The 17,024-nt window shown below is 41.1% G+C and overlaps 1 protein-coding gene across 1 annotated transcript in view; it reads right to left on the bottom strand.

Moving 5' to 3' along the window:
- Window positions 1–17,024, bottom strand: part of DOCK9 (dedicator of cytokinesis 9) — a 176,683-nt gene that overhangs the window by 135,673 nt on the left and 23,986 nt on the right. Inside the window, exon 3 of the mRNA XM_015557496.1 lies at window positions 3,680–3,885. Within this exon, the coding sequence (XP_015412982.1) occupies window positions 3,680–3,885 (206 nt within the window). The remainder of the gene's footprint in view (window positions 1–3,679; window positions 3,886–17,024) is intronic.

The following is a 17,024-nucleotide window of genomic DNA, read 5'->3' as shown; positions in this document are numbered from 1 at the left end:
TCGCGCCTGAAATTCCATCATCAGAGATTCCTGGGAAGCTGAAGAACAACTTAAACATCGCCCTTGGGAGAGGGGTCACTTTAAGTGTGATCTGAGAGCAGAGTTTACAGGAGACACACATCACCTCCTCTTGCTACATTTACAATACAATGTACAGTTTCTGACTTAAAAGCATTTGGTTCTTAAGAAGTTGTGTGGCCTCTACTAGAATATGAAAGTGAACAGAGTGTGAACCATAGACAGTTTCATGGTATTTACTAACATTACAACTGGCTTTGCTAGTCAGTATTATATAAATCTGTCCTCAGTTTTTTCTTCTATTTATAAGGGACAGAGTGAGGTATTAGGAGGAAGGATTCCATTTCACAGGGGCACCATGACATCTCCGTGTGTGCGTGCATGTGTGTATAGAATGCACAACGTATGCAGCGCTGCACTGCCAAGGATTCTATCGGTGACACTAACCTGCTGAGGCCGCATTGGACTACCTCCTAAAAGACAGACTTCACGGGCCAGCATGGTGTCTTTCATTCATCTACACAGGAGGATCCACTGAGTAGCACATACAGTCTTAAGATTATAAGATCTTCCAGATCTTCAAATACGAACAAGTCGAAATCTATAGGTGAAGTCTTTGATTTAGCTACCATCAGCTGAGCCCAAATAATTTTTCTGTGTGATCAGCTCTTGACTACATGTATGTAGACTTCAGTATGGCAAAAAAAAAGTAAATAAGTGAAAACAAAGGTAGATAAATGCATGTATGTATTACCGAGTTGATTTGATGCTGGCTATAACTAACATGAACAAAGTCTCTTTTCGGCTTACTTCTCTTCATTGTTTAGTTGTGAACCTTTTTATCTATTTCTTAGCCTATGCCAGAAGGCCTTTTGAGGCAAACTCTCCTTTACCCCCAAATCATGAAAATAATTGCAGCAACAACAGCAAGTGCTTCTCCTGTGCCAGGCTCTCTATAAGCACTTTACTGGCCAGGTTTTAGAGGGAAGGTAGTGTAAGCTTTGCTGTCATTAAGGTAAGATAAATAGGAGAGGTGGGGTAAATAGCAGAGAAGGGTTAAGAAGAGGGTTAGGTGTGTGAGCTAAGCAACTTTTCAATTTCTCTTCTCTGTACTGACAAATGTTTTTAAATACTATTTCATTCTTGTAAATGCTTTCAAAAATTTTTCAAAGCCTTTTCACCTTTAGAACATCAGATATCCACACTTAAAATTACATTCCCAAAACAGTATGATTTCAGAATTATCCTTAGATTTGGATTTTCCCACTACCGTCCGTAGGTCCATTATCACTACGTCAAGTCTGACTGTGTATTATACAGTCTCATGGACAAGCCCCTATTCTCTTTGTTCTGGAAGCCAAATCAGGGACAGCAGCAGCACTCAAGGCCATGGTGGTTTTGCATAGAGCAGGGCCACTGAAGTTGTGCCACCAAAGTCTCTTGCAGGTCATTACAACCATTCTGAAGTATAAAATGCACCTGCCCAATTAAAAAATACACAAGCACAGACATACATGATCGTGTGCACTTATGAACAGAATACCTGAGTGCCCAGATTTTTAATACCTTAAATAAAACTAGTAAGAAACATAATTACAATATTTAAATATGTTAAATTATAAGGAATTGCAAAAAGCATAGTTAGCCAGGTTAAGCGGCCAGAGGTTCATTCATTTAATAAGCCATTGTTGACTGCCCACACAGCAGGCAGCTACTAAATTCCAAGGTAGAAACAGAATAAGGCAAGCAACACCCATCCCTCTGGGATGTGGAAAGTCTAGGAGACAATGGTTCAATCAGAAATCAGTATCCACAGACCCATATCTCTAAAAGCATAGAGATCTGATTTCATGACTGACCTTTCAAACTTGTGAAATTCAATAATATTTTGAACTTCTACTGCAGGTTTTTTGAAGTTGTTTTTTAAAAAGCCATTAGGTCATTCTCCTCAGGACGAGAGGATGGAGAGGAAGTGCTGTTCCCCTCCACCCAAGGGAAGGCTCTCCAGAGGGCTTAGTTATGTTGGCTCCCGCAGCAGAGGATGGAGCCACTATTGCTCAACCTGCAGCGATTAAAGAACTTAATGGAGAGCTGCCTTTCAAAAACTGTATTTTTTAAGCAATTGGGAAAACTGAATTCGTAATTAATAATTTTGCTGCAGGCTTTAAAACAGGAGTCAACAAACTTTTCCTGAAAATGGCCAGACCGCAAACATTTCCAGCTTTGAGGGACATACTGTCTCTGTTGCAACCACTCAACTCTGAGCTGTGCTATAAAAGCAGCCAAAGGCAATAGGTAAACAAAGGGTGTGGCTGTGCTGCGACAAAACTTTATTTATAAAAACTGGCTGCAGGCCAGAGTTTGCCTGTAGGTCACAATTTGCCTACATCCTGTTGTAAAATAAACATTTAAGATCATATAAACATACCTGGTTGTATTTGTCTAGAATTAATTTTACTAACATAATAGCAAAGGAGGAAAGATAAAAAGTTACCTTTTCAGAAGGATGAGAGAACATACTTTAAAAATTTTAAATACACACTGAATTTTTAAAAAAATCTCCATGGAAATTAAATTGTGTTATTTTAATTGGTCTTCACTTATAAAAGCATAATTTCATTATAGTGGGCAAATTTATCAATAGACATATTTATCATCTAGAAAATGAGGATAAAAACGGCCCCTGCTTCTTTCTGGATCAGGGGCCAGTGGCCACGCCCAGGAGCCCTTCTGCTCTCCCAGTAAAGCAGCGGCCCATTCAGAGTGCCCCTAACCCCCCAGGTACTTCAATGAAGGAGCACTTCAAGAAAGAACATTAAAACACCTAATTAGTTCATCCTATCTAAAAGCACCTGGAGGAAGAAACTAACACCCCAAGGTGTGTGTGTGTGTGGTGGTGGGGGGGAACCAGCAATCTAAATGATCAATAACTTTTCTTTCCTCATGATGATCATTACTTGTATGTTAAAACAAAAGTAATAGTGACCACACATTGATCAGGGATAGGCAGGCTCAGCTAATTTTCACCTGCCACTTTATAAATATTGAAATTGAACTGGTCTTGAAGGTAAGTTCCAAGTATAAATATGTAATAGTGTAAATGATTACATAAATGTGTGTGCTGAGTCTCCATTAAATATCCATGACAAAGCCTCTGACATTACACCCGGTGGCTTTATTTCATAAGCTCCCGCAGAATTTTCATGTTCTGTTGTCAGAAATGACCCCCTTTGGCATTTTTAAGTTTTGGATTCTGAAAACCGCATGTCATCCTCTGATTTTAACTTCCATTATAAAAAAAAATATATGCATCTATCAACAAGTGACTCTAAGAATCAAGTGAATAAATAATCTGATGAACAGAATGAACTGGTGATTATAACAGAATCAGGGACATAGAAAGGGAATGGACTGACTATTCTTGGGGGGGAAAGGGGTGTGGGAGATGCGGGAAGAGACTGGACAAAAATCGTGCACCTATGGATGAGGACAGTGGGTGGGGAGTGAGGGCGGAGAGTGGGGCGGGAACTGGGAGGAAGGGAGTTAGGGGGGGGGGAGAGGAACAAATGTAATAATCTGAACAATATTTAATTTAAAAAAAATTTTTAAAAAGTCGACTTCTAATAAAAGACTAATTCGAAATATATATATATATAATTACTTCCCTGACACTGTCTTGAAAACATCATTAGAATTTAAAGATAAGGGGGTGGGGGAGGCCAGCCTTAGGAAAAAAGGACTACAATAACGTACATGAATGTCGAAGAAACACATTACCTCTGTGACAAATAAGCTCTGTGCTTCCTCCTGTGCGTGAGCAGGAACCGTGGAGCCTCTGTAGCGGCCCTGGCGTCTCAGGATGGCAGTCTGCGAAGGAAAGCACCAGGCAAGGGCTGAGTGAGGTGAAGAGGGGAGGGCAGCCTCCAGCTCGCAGGGCCTGGCATGGACAGTCACTTCGGTCTCTACCACCTCCTCCTCAGGTCACACAACACAGCCCACTGGACACCCTACCATTCAAAAGTCATGCAGGGCCACGACCCTGCTTCTTTCTGGATCAGGGCCCAGTGGCCGCTCCCGGGAGCCCTTCTGCTCCCCCCAGTAAGGCAGAGGCCCATTTAGAGAGCCCCTAACCCCTTAGGTACTTGATCTAGTCCCATTACGCTGCTTTTTACTTGCCCCAATTATCTTTCTGTATTGTAGTTAAATAGATATGACATAAAATTTACAATTTTAACCATGTTCAATTGTACAGTCCCGTGTCATTGTACATGTACACTGCTGTGCAACCATCGCCACTATCCATCTCTGAACTGCCCTTTATGTCTGTGTTCACTACCACATCTCCAGTGCCCAAGAACAAGAGAGGCTGAAAGCCCTTAATCAATATTTGCTGACTGAATCTATGAATTGTGAATTCTACCTCCCCTCCTATGAGCCTTAGAACTATTCTTGTTTCATGAGGCTTAAATGCTTATTTTAAGTAACAAAATGCCTCAAGACTTTAGGCAGATGCACATCTATTCCAATTAACATTGTTTGCGCAGAACAGTAATGTCAATACAGGAAACAGGACCTCAGACTTCAGAAAGATTTCCTCTCCCACGGACTACAATCCTTGGAACTATTAACTGATTATAAAACAGCATACATGAAACATTTTGCTAACGGAATCTACCCTGTTGGCTCTTCCTGGCTAATTACTAAGCTGGGGTCTCCCAGCACGTGTCCCGGTTGTTTCTATTCTTCCTTTGATAAGAAGCAGCTTTGGGTCAAATCTGTGATCTCCTCCCAACCTGTAGAGGTGGAGAACCCCAGGGCACATATTTTGTGTATAACTTAATTTTATTTCCTGCCCACATTTTCTCTGTGTTGTGTTTGATTCACCTATATATATTCTCTTATTGCACTGTGTCCATCTTTGAAATTAATCTTACCTCCCGTTTTTTTAGAATAAGGATCCCTTAATTCTACAGGAAGGGAAGGAAGGAACTCTATTCCCCACCAAAGTCCTTCACAGGTGGATTATTAATTCATTCAGCCTCCCAGAGGGCTTGTAAGACCCTGGGTTTGTTGGTTTCTTTGCGAATATCTCAATCAAAGGGTGATTCTCATGACTCACCTGTTCACATGAAATGCCACAGAGATATGTGACTAAGCTTTGCAGAGGCACAATCTACTCAAAAAGCTTCCCCATAACACATAAACTATAAGAGACGGTCAAAACTAATATTAGTAAAAGGGAATTGCCTAAGAAATTATGTAGGCTCCTTTTTTTCAGATTCTATTTATTTTTTATTTTTTCCCTTCTCTTTTATTTTTTTTTAAATCTTTATTGTTGGAAGTATTACATATGTCCTCTTTTTCCTCCATTGACCTCTTGTGTTTGTGTGAACTTCTTAATATTCTTACTTATTGTATCCTTATCTTGATTATCTGGGTCTATCAAGATTTTATAAACTAATGATTATACTTTCAAAAATGTTCAGGAAATGGCTCAGGCTAAGAAACAGGACTATTAGGGTCATTTCCAGCCCATTTCCCATCACAAGACTAAGAAGAAAGAAAATGTATTACAAAATTTTCCCAGTGAATTGCCAACTCAAGAAACTTTAATTATGTAATACTTTTCTAAGCACCCCTTTAAGAGAAAAATAATAGCAAATGAGTCTTTTTGATTCTCATGGACCAAAGTACCATTATGCTCTCAATTTAAAAGAAAGCAAAAGTCATTAGAGACTTGTCCTTCACCAAATAATTAAAGCAATCATTCACGTGTTTATTGCCACCCACCAATACCAGAATGCTAGATTTGACTCCATTACTGATGACGTCCTAACTATGATCCTCATAGTTCTTTTTGTATGTCTGTTTTAGATCCTCTTTTTTAGATGCCTACTATCCTTCCCTATATGTTCATGCTGTTCCTCACACCAAAAGGTGGAAACTATTTCCTCTTCCCTTGAATCTGGGCTGTTTAACACGGATAAAATGAGGTAGAAGGGACCTTGCGCCAGTTCCAAGACTAGCCTTTAGGAGAACTGGCAGCTTCTGATTCTTCCTTCTTGAAAGACAATGAGCATATTAAAAGATCCACCACCTGAGATCACCATGCTATGAACAAGTTCAAGCTAGTCATATGGAGAGGCCGTATATAGAAAGATGCCCCACCAGCCTCCAGCTGGTTCCAGCTATCCTGGTCGAGTGAAGAAGTCATCTTGGACATCCCAGCCCCCATAGACTCTAAATAAAGCAGAACTACCCAGCTTAGCCTTAACCAGATTTCAGAATTATGAGAAATAATAAATTATTGTCTTATAGACTTTGGGGTAATTCAGCAATAGATAACTGTAATAAGACTGTAAGAGGCTAGGAACATCTCCTGATTAAAGTATTGGAGAATACTGCCATTTTCATGAAAATATCTTTCAAATGCAAATCACACTATAGGTTAGGACAGAAGCATGGAGGGGATACATTGCAATCTGGTTTCCATACTTACCCTCTATTTAATCAGTGTCCTAAGCGCAGGCAAGTAAGAGAAAAATGTCTGCTAGACCTAGAGAATAGACTATAGTGGCTTCTCTTCCCAAAGAACAGTCTACTGATCACGTAAGGCTCAGTATAAATATCACTCCATCCATCCATCCATCCATCCATCCATCCATCCATCCATCCATCCAACCATCCATCCATCCACCCACCCATCAATCTGTCGGTCTGTCCATCCATCCCTCTATCCCTTCCTTCTCTCCCCCCTTCCTCTCTTTACTGGGTCCCTACTTTTTACCAACAGACAATGGACTAGCATTGGAGACACCACATTAGATAAAATGTAGTTCTTACAGAGTTTACAGTCTGATGGCAGAGGAAATAAATTATTAGAGTGTGATAAGTACTGCAGGAGGGTATGAGAAAAAAGAGCACAGATACACCAGCTGGTAAGAGAGGAAAGAGTAGGGGAGTCTAAATTTGACATGGAGGAGGACATCAAGAAAATGTGTACTGCCTGGCCAGTATGGCTCAATGGTTGAGCATCAGCCCATGAACCAGGAGGTTGCGGTTCAATTCTGGGTCAAGACAGATGCCTGGGTTGCGGGCTCAACCTCCAGTAGGGGACATGCAGGTGGCAGCCGATGTATGCTTCTCATTGATGTTTCTATCTCTCTATCCCTCTTCCTTCCTCTCTCTAAAATCAATAAAATACATTTTTTAAAAGATGTGTCCTAAGGCAAAGATGCTTAAGCTAAATTGTACTTGTACTGCATACACTTGAAACTTGGAGAGAAGCTTACCCTTGGAAAGTTAAAAGGACAAAATCAAGGCATAATAAATGTGGTTAGCTCTTTGCACACACACAAAGGAAACAAACCCATTAAATCCTAGAACTGAAAAATCATTCTATGTCAAAGGAAAAACTTCCTAGAACTCTAAATTTGAATTAAACAACACTAAAACTCCACCAACCCACAGGCTAGTCAGTGGTTTTAATTCATCTGGGGAAAGAATGAGCCAACAGAAAGAAACGGGCTTTGAACCAGAGCACTTTTCCCAGTATCTTTAAAAGAAAAGGCTGGGATCCATCAGGCAGGGACCCACGGGGGGGCGAGGGGAGTGAGGGGGGGCGGGACGGACAGGGGTCCAGGACTTGGCATCAACGAGAGGTCACCGTGTAATACCACCAGTTGCCAAGGTCTCCCACTCATTGCCTTGGCTCTAAGTCCAGCCTCAACAACCCACTTGTTTATAATGTGATCCCCATTTAGACTTCGCTAGTCAGAGAGAACACACAGCCAATGAATACATCCTGATTTGCTTATTAATTCCAGTTCTGAATGCACATTTTTAAATATTCTCTTGAGGGCTTGGCTACTACAAGTGAATTCATCTGAGCCCAAATAATTCTGGTTATATTGTCCAAACCCAGTCTTTGGACTTACAAAGTAAAAAACTGACCCTAGACCAGTGGTCAGCAAACTGAGGCTCTTTGGCCCCTTGAGTGTGGCTCTTCCTAAGCCTTAGGAGTACCCTAATTAAGTTAATAACAATGTACCTATCTATATAGTTTAAGTTTAAAAAATTTGGCTCTCAAAAGAAATTTCAATCGTTGTACTGTTGATATTTGGCTCTGTTGACTAATGAGTTTGCCGACCACTGCTAGACCATGATGGCTTGTCTGATACCTCATCATCTCTGATTCCATTATACAAAAGTCTCTTGCAGGCACATCTTTTTTTACCCTACCAGACTGTGGGTTCCCTCGAGGGCAGGAGATGCATCTTTCTATTTGTATCTCTGTGCCAAGTACTTAATAAATAAATGAATAAAATAGACAATGGAGAAAGAAATAGAAACCTACCAATAATTATCCATTATTTGCATATGTTTTTTTCTATTACTATAAAAGTTCTCTGATCTATTATAAAAATTGACAAGGGAAGTCTATAGCATAAGTGATTTTCTGTTTTAATTTCTTCATACATTTTTATGTATTAAAAGTTACATTCAGGTAATAGTCAACTGTATGCCAAATCAATTCACATTAAATTTCTGTAGTTTTATTTATCTGGTTTATAACAGAATTCAAATCAATACCAAGGTATACTCCATGAACATTAAAGCCCTTCTTTAAAAATTACCTTAATTTTCTTTTACATGGTTATGGTATTCTTTTAAAATTTTCTATCAGTTAAAATCATATTCCTGCTAAAAGATGGGTCTGTGTCCACTTTAGATAAATCAGTATCAAGGTTGGACATTCATAGACAATCAGTTTTATTTTTATGTTTGGAAAGATACGATTTCCATTCTACTAAGAAAGCTTAGTAGCTTCTGACTAAGTAACTTTCTACATTTGCAAGTGGGAAGGAAAAAACATTTCACATTATGAAGTGTTATAAGACCTGAAAATTAAATCTAAACATAGACAGACAACCATTAGGATATAAATCTCACAGCACAAAACAATTTAAAATGAAAAGCCCTCTTCTAACTACTATAATAATCTAAAAATCATCTATATTTGGTCAGTACCATTACTTAGGTTAAACACTCGTGGTCTTTGACACAGAAATCCTTAATTACCGTGGCCAAGTATGGGCAGGAGTCTTATGAGGAATTCCACAAAATTCTGGAGTAATTGAAAAGGATAACTGAACTGCTAAAGAAGAGAAAGCAAGGGGTGAAGTCCTCCCCGAAAGGCCTATATAATGATGCACAAACACCTGAGAGCCCCAAGTAAATCCATATAAGACTTTTCTTCTCCAATGGAATGAGATGAAGAAGTACGAAGTACAAAGTTGTCCCTGGATCCCCGCCCCCCCCCTTACTCCACCGGAATATGAAGAGTAAAATTTAATAGTGATCTGAAAATCTAATTTGGAATAACAAATTGCAAGTAGATGCTTTTTTATTTTAAAAACTTTCATTTTCTCTTGGTTCAAATGACTGCCTCCAAAAACTGAGATAATCTGATTGTCTGTGAGCCACATCTGGATGCTTACCCCAGGAGGCAGAGCCATGGGCCATCTAAAGGAAATGTACAGAGGTATCAGGTCTCCACACCTGGGCCTTCCTGGCATTTCCCACCCCTCTTCTTCGTCACCCATTTCTCTTCCCTCATGGCCTGCTGCAACCCTGTTTCTTCAGCTTCAACTTGGAATCCCTCTCTACTATCAAAATTCCTGACCCCATCTGGCCAAGGCTCTGTCCTCCTTCCGTCAGTGCTAGACAACACACTACCTTGACCCCTCGGAGGCTGGGCTACGAAGAAGCTTGTGTTTCAAACCACGAGCAACGTGAAGCACATCATTTAATTGAGCTTCCTATGGAAGAATGTGAGAAGTGATATTGGAAAGCGGTGTGGATTGAGAGCCAGGAAACCTGAGTTCTCCTCTGAGCTCTGCCTCTAGTTAACTATGTGATCTGGGGGGAAAGTTTTAACTTTCCACATGCATAAAACCAAGAGGTTTTCAGGATTTCCAGGTTTCCTTTGTGGTTTAAAAAGTCCACAGTTCTGTGAACATGGAATTCTAAGTCTGCCTCACACGAATGGTTTATGTTAGTGCTATGCATGGCTCAGTGAGCCACCAGAACATAAAAGACATCCAGGAAAAAAAAAAGTAATACTGTAACAGCTCTGATTTATAGTCCCCATTTATTTTGTTTAATAAAAGGAACTGTCAGATTAAAAGGAGGGAAGATTCACCATAAAGACTCAAATAAATAGAGGCATGAGTGTTAACAAAGACATGCTTTCTTTATTTCATCATTTCTTTATTTTTCTAACCCTTGAAACCCATATGGCATTGGATTTTTTTTTCTTCATTTTACCCATAAGCATGAAACTATAACAAAACAGCCTTCTTAATTCCTGATGGGAAGTGTGCATATCCACTGGGTATTTAAACTATCTTCTTTTATAGGGGTTTGATTAAGAGACTGAAACAATGGCCCTCCCTGCTCCTGGAACCACATGAACAATGAGCGAAAGACAATATTCCAGAGAAGTGGGTGGGCTGCAACCTGAGCCAGCTGTGTGGATCCACCACAGACTGTCTCCCCCGTCTCTCCTGTTCAAAGGAGCGCAGGGCTGGGAGTGTCCTGCCTCAGACAGAACACAAACATCGCGGGGCAGCCAGAAGGAGTGCGGGCTCTGAAACAGGGAGAGATGGCTTCTAGTGTCCTAAACAGAACAGCTGAGTTAGATGAAGGAAGAGAGTCCTCTTCTAACTGGCCAGTAGCCACATGGCTGCAGAACAGAGTGCAGGGAAATGTCCTAGGTGCCTGCTGCCTTACCTCGAAGGTACAGATGGCCTGAAGTCAGAGAAGAAGGCCTAAGAGCCATTCTGCTGACCTGCTGGACAGAGAAGCCCACAGATCTCAGAGCCTGGTCAACCCGAATCTACCCTTAGGCTCAAACACAGACTGTCTTCCCTTAGCAGTCAATCCCTCCTGTTTGTAATTCCATATAAAGCATCGGCACTAGTGGTTACTTTTGTGTTTAATTTATTTAATAGCACTATCCCTTCAAAACGTTGAGAGCTTGATGCAATCATCTGCCAGGAGAAGGGCATCCTTGCAGCGGGGGTAGGACGGGCCAGAGCTCAGTGCCGTGAGGGAAGAGGATGCTGTCAGAAATGAGAGCTCAGGTGGGCTAGGTAAGACTGAGAGCTCTTTAGGCAGCTTCCCTCAGGCCTGGCCCATCTCCCTCACTAAGGATTAAGCTCTGAGTTGGAATTTTTACTGGGCCAACTGGGCCAAGTGGATAGTGTCCACTTCAATGTTCTAAAGTTACCTCGGATTTTCAACTACTCCCTGTTAGAGAGATGGCTCCCAACACCTCCTGCCTTTCATCTCTAGACCTGAGCCAAACCACAGGTGCCTCCCTTGTCTATGGAGTTAGGTCCCTTTGATGTCTGCAGTACACTCCCGGCTGGGTTTGCCTGTACATTATGTCTATGGAGTTAGGTCCCTTTGATGTCTGCAGATACACTCCCGGCTGGGTTTGCCTGTACATTAAACGTTTTGTATCCAGGGCCACATTAAACATGACTGCAACTTACTGAGCACAGCAGTAAGGACGCCTTCCCAAATATCTGGCAGATGTGTTGTTTCAGAGCAGATGACTTGCTTTGCAGAGGGCGCAGTCCCACACGCAGCTGGGAACTGCAGTCCACACAGGGTGTGCCCCACGGCTCGCTGCCAGACCACGTCTTGGCAGCTGACCAACATGTTCTATTAAGATCAGACACTTCCAATTTCAGGCAAACAGTTTCCTGAGAATTTTCAATGTTTAATTCACTAATAATTAAGAACATGGACAAAGCATGGGACAAGGGAAGGGTCTAGAGCTGGAGAAGGAATTCTATTTGGGTTTCTGAGGGATCTAACAACAACAACAAAACTAACTCCCAAGGAACTAATTAAAGCCGTACAAGGGCCGAGCCTTGATTACGTGCAGGGAAACGGACATCTCTCTATCTGTTTCTAACAGCTCCTCTTCACTGGCTCCTGCACGGTCCCGAAGCTTCCATCTTTAACCACCTTTCTCCATTCACTCAAGTGTCACCCTGTGAGGTCAACGCCTGTCTTTGCTGTACATCCCTATGACAACACACAGAATGAGGGTGCTTTGTATGAACCTCAGCGCAGCACCCTCCCTGACTGGAATGCCCGCCTTCCTTCTATCATCCCTCTGATCCATTCTCTACACAGCTGCCAGTCATCTTTCTGAAACTCTGATATGGTAGCATCACGCCTCAGATTAAAAGCTTTCAATGACTCTCACTGCCACCAGAACAAAGTCCAAACTCCTCGACATGACCTAAGACCTTCCAAGATCAGCTGTACTGACATCCTGACTCTTCTCCTGCCCTTCTCCACCCCTCCAACACGGGGTACTTCTGACTCCCCCTCCAACACGGGGTACTTCTGACGCCCTAATGCACCGACCCCACTGCCCGGCTGCAGAGCTGCTCATACCAACCTCAGGACTCCTGCAGCCACTGCCCTCAATAAGCACGTGTGTCATTCTGCTGAAATTACTCAAAAACCTTCCTGTATGTCCTATTAGACTTGAGAACCTCTGATTATACTATTCACCTTTGCTTCTCCAACACCCAGCATAACATCTGGCACCACATAAATGTCTGCTGAGTGAATGGGCAGATTTTTTCTAATGGAGATTATTCTATTTAGTTGTGCGATCCCTTGAAGTTCCAAATTAGACAGGGTTTCAGCAACTGGTGAGACATCACGGAGCTTCTGCATAATGTCCTGTTTCCTAAAATGTCATGTACATTTAAAAATTTCAGTAGACCTTTAGGAGTCATAAAAAATTTATTCTGCTACCTTTTCAAACCCACCAATTATACATTATAATTGCCTGTTCAAATGCAGTAAACCATAACTAAATAAGTTCAATGTTCAGAACCCTGAGTGAGCAGACTCATCCTTTCAAAAGAGATTACCTTTTGGCTTATATTTGGTTTGGTATTACAAAGAAGCTTGTTTTTAATCTCTTCATGAATACCACTGCACCAGTGAGAAGAGTGTGTTTTGGGGGGTGGTATCCAGAAAACCAGGAGTGATCTTTGGGTCATTTGGGGGACAAGTGGCAGGCCCAGCTCCCCAGTAAGGGGCTCAGCCTGTTCCATATGACATGGCTTTGCAATTAAAACTGCTATCCTCAAAAATAAAACGACGTTACCTAGACCAGAGGAAGAAGGCTGCAATAAGAACCCTAGCCCCTCAGCTCCCTCCCAACAGGAGGACATCAGCCCAGTACACAAAGAGCTTTCCCGAACGGTCAGATCTCATCGGGTTCTCATCCATCTGTGAGGATCCAAATTTTAGGGCAAATGCTGTCTCTGAATTACCTATTAAGAAAAGTGACTTTTAGGAGGGTTTATTGCTAATCCAAATAGCCAGATTAGTAACCGACAGACCTGGGGCTAACATAGGGTCACATAACTAAGTCTTGGATCTTGCCACTGACCCTATCACCCAGAGCATCTACCATCCCGCTGAGTCATCTGCATTCCACTCGGCAACATAACCTTAAGGGAGGTATGAGCAAGCATAGTTTCTTTGGTTTTCTAGTTGTCTGTGTATGGTGCTATATGTCTATCTTTAGAACACAATTCTAGTTGCTAAAGAGACCATACCTTTTTGTGGACGCCTAGCATAGTGAAAATGCTTCACGTTAAACCATGCCCACTGTTTACATATTGCAATATGTATACCAATGAACTTTCCTTTCAGAAGGCACACTCCCCCATGCGCCCCTCATTCAGGTGTAAGGTTTCACTGGTGCATCCAACAGCCTTTCACTCAAATCCCACGCGTTTACCAGCACACCACCGCACTGGTCTTGTTCAGAGCAGCATTGCCGCTCCTGGGATGCCATCCAAACTCTTACTTTAAACACCACGGAACAGAGATTATGCTTTGCAGAGAAAATGCTAAGCAGATGGGGAAGACCCGATTCAAGGGCTTCTGACATCAGGGACCTTGCTGAACTTCATCTGTCCCCTCTGGATTTCATGCACACACCCAAGGTGCTGCTGACACCGGCTGCTCAAACCCACGCAGGACACAGTTGGCAGTGGCCAGGCTCCGCCACGCAACCCTGGAGGAAAAAGGCAGAGGTGCGGACACAGCAGGACCCTTGCAGGTTGTGGGACCCATAAAGATTTTGTACCTGGTAATATGTTAAATGGCATCTCATAGTTCTGAGGCCAAAGCCTAGATTTTCTTTTTCTTTAAGGACTTTTGCTTTTTGTTTTTGCATGCATACACATTGTGTCTCTCCTCCTCTTCTACTCCCCTGATCTGCCACCTTGATCTATACTCTTACAACTTCAAAGGCAGCTGGTGCCATGATGCCAAACCATCCATTTCTTCAATACATATTTAGTGCCCACCATGGATAAAACCCTGTTGTAGAAACTAGCAAATGCAGAGGTGAATTTTCAAAAAACGATGGTTTGTAATAAAAACCAAATAATTATGGTTTGCTACTCTGATAGAGATTTTATTTTCTATTTGGGGAGAAAATAAAGTCTTATAGTTACAAATAAGTTATAATAAAGAACAATATTCAATGACTGCTATACAGTATAAATACATCTCCACCTGTTTAAGCCATCTCTGTCATAAGATATCATCTTGGTTTAATTCTTCCTCTATCTGTGCGGCATTCACATGAATGAACAATAAACATGTAAGTAAGTATGTTAGAAGCAGATAGGCAATACAGTGAGAAAAATAAAACCAAGCAAGGTAAAGGGGCCCCTGTTTATGCCACGACACTGGTCACATTCTCTTCCTTACTACTAATATTAATTACCTCCTCTCCTAAGTTTTGAGCAACTTGACAGCAGAAGCTGTATCATATATTTATAGTGCTAAGCATCTCCCAGCTGAGCCCTCTGCACAAGGAGAATAACCATAAACCATAAGCTAAATGAACACACTCTTCAACTCAGCTGGTCAGTGCTATCTGAAAAACACGCTTTTCCTTTTTAAGGCATATTTGGTTATAAAAGAACGATCTGCCCGTTTTCTGTAAAAGGCATCAGACTTGAATTAAAATTAAAATGCTCATCTCCTGAAGCTCTGGCCAACGTCAATTCAGAAATATTACTTATCCAGGTTTTTCAGGAAGGTACAGTCTGGGCATGAATATCCCAGAAACCACAATGTTCACAGGAAGTTACATTGTTGGCCACCGAATTCCGACTGATGAAAATTTCTAGGAATTCATTTTAAAAAACCACTTTCCAATCAAAAGCTCAAAACAAAGTACTGAGGTAATTTTTTGGCAGCATATAATAAAAAGTGAGGACAAAACACCGTAGAAAAAGAAAATTCATTTCAAAAAAACAGATGGGAAATGAGATCAGAGACTTCCAGACCCTTTGTCAATAGCGGGGCCTGGCTTCCTTTTCAGGCCAGTGGTTTGCAGATCATTATCAGCCTCATGTAAGTCGAAGAGGAAAAGAAACAGAGGAAAAATAAAAATCAGGATGTTATTTAAAGGGAAATGGATTAACCACACTTTTCTATACAATGCTGAGAACACGAGGATTCTCCTGTATCCAAACATTTTCAAAAGTGAACATTTCTAGGATTGCCAATTATTAATAATCTTTGCTTTGTACTCCCATCTTTCCTTTAAAATTCTTTTGCTAAGAGATTTGACGTTGATAATACTCTATGAAGTACCAGTAGAAAGAGCACCATAGAAATCTCTCCTCATTTTGACTTTACACACAGCTTTAAGGATGACAACAATTTCACATCCACACAGCACAGAAATCCCGTAACATGCTCTTAAAAAACACACACAAAACCTGTGCTAACACGTCCATATAACATGTATATAAGCCAAACCAATGGACATGGACAACAGGGGGATGGGAGCATGAGTGTGTGTGTGGGGGGGAGGTTGGGGGTTAATGGGGGGTGATGAGGACACATTTGTAATACCTTAATAATAATAAAAAAAATTCAAAAAACGTCCATATAATATAAAATTTACCATCTTAACCATTTTTAAGTATACAGTTCAGTGGCATTATCATTGTTGTACAGCCATCACCACTGACCTTCCACCGAACTCTTTTCATATTGCAGAACTGAAACTGTGTGCCCATTAAACAGTAACTCCCCACTCCCTCTCCCCCAACCCCTGGCAATTGCCATTCCACTTTCTATCTCTATGAATCAGAACCTTGTATAAGTGGAATCATTCAATATTTGTTCTTTTTTGACTGTCTTATTTCACTTAACAGAATGTCCTCAAGGTTTACCCATGTTGTTGTATATGTCAGAATTTCCTTCCTTTTTAAGGCCATTTCTTATTCCACTGTGTGCATCTACCACATTTGGTTATCCACTCATGCATCAATGAATATTTGGGTTGTTTCCACCTTTTGGCTATTGTAAATAATGCTGCTATGAATCTAGGTGCATAAATACCTCTTTGAGTCCCTACTTTCAATTCTTTTGGATATATCCCCAGAAGTGAGATACAACATGTTCTTTTATTTCTTCCATACAAACAGTATCCCCTGTTAGTTCATATCACACACCAAAGTCTAATATTTATACAATATAAATGATATCCATAAATTACTTCCCAACATTCTTTTTTACCATTTACTACCTTCTCCATATTCCAACACTTTAATAACTACACAAACATTAGTAAGCTATGCAACAACCCAGGATGCAAGAGCTTAAAAAGCCAGCTGTAGATTCAGTGAATTGATGGCAACAGTTAAGAATGTCACAGCAGTAGCAGCAGCAGCATCTGGCAAAGGACTTCCCTTGAAGGAGAAGGATGATTGGAAATCTATGGGCAGACCCACACTGAATTCTATGTCTCTGATAGGAAAGGGAGGGTTCCTGGGCCTTACTTTCAGTTATATATAAGGTTGTCATTTCGTAAGCAACAAATCAACTTATATTTCTTGATCTAAAACAGTTTAACCAAAAAAGAT

Source organism: Myotis davidii, unplaced genomic scaffold, assembly GCF_000327345.1.
Source record: "Myotis davidii unplaced genomic scaffold, ASM32734v1 scaffold133, whole genome shotgun sequence".
Classification (NCBI taxonomy): Eukaryota; Metazoa; Chordata; class Mammalia; order Chiroptera; family Vespertilionidae; genus Myotis; species Myotis davidii.
This window is presented reverse-complemented; position numbering and strand designations above follow the sequence as displayed.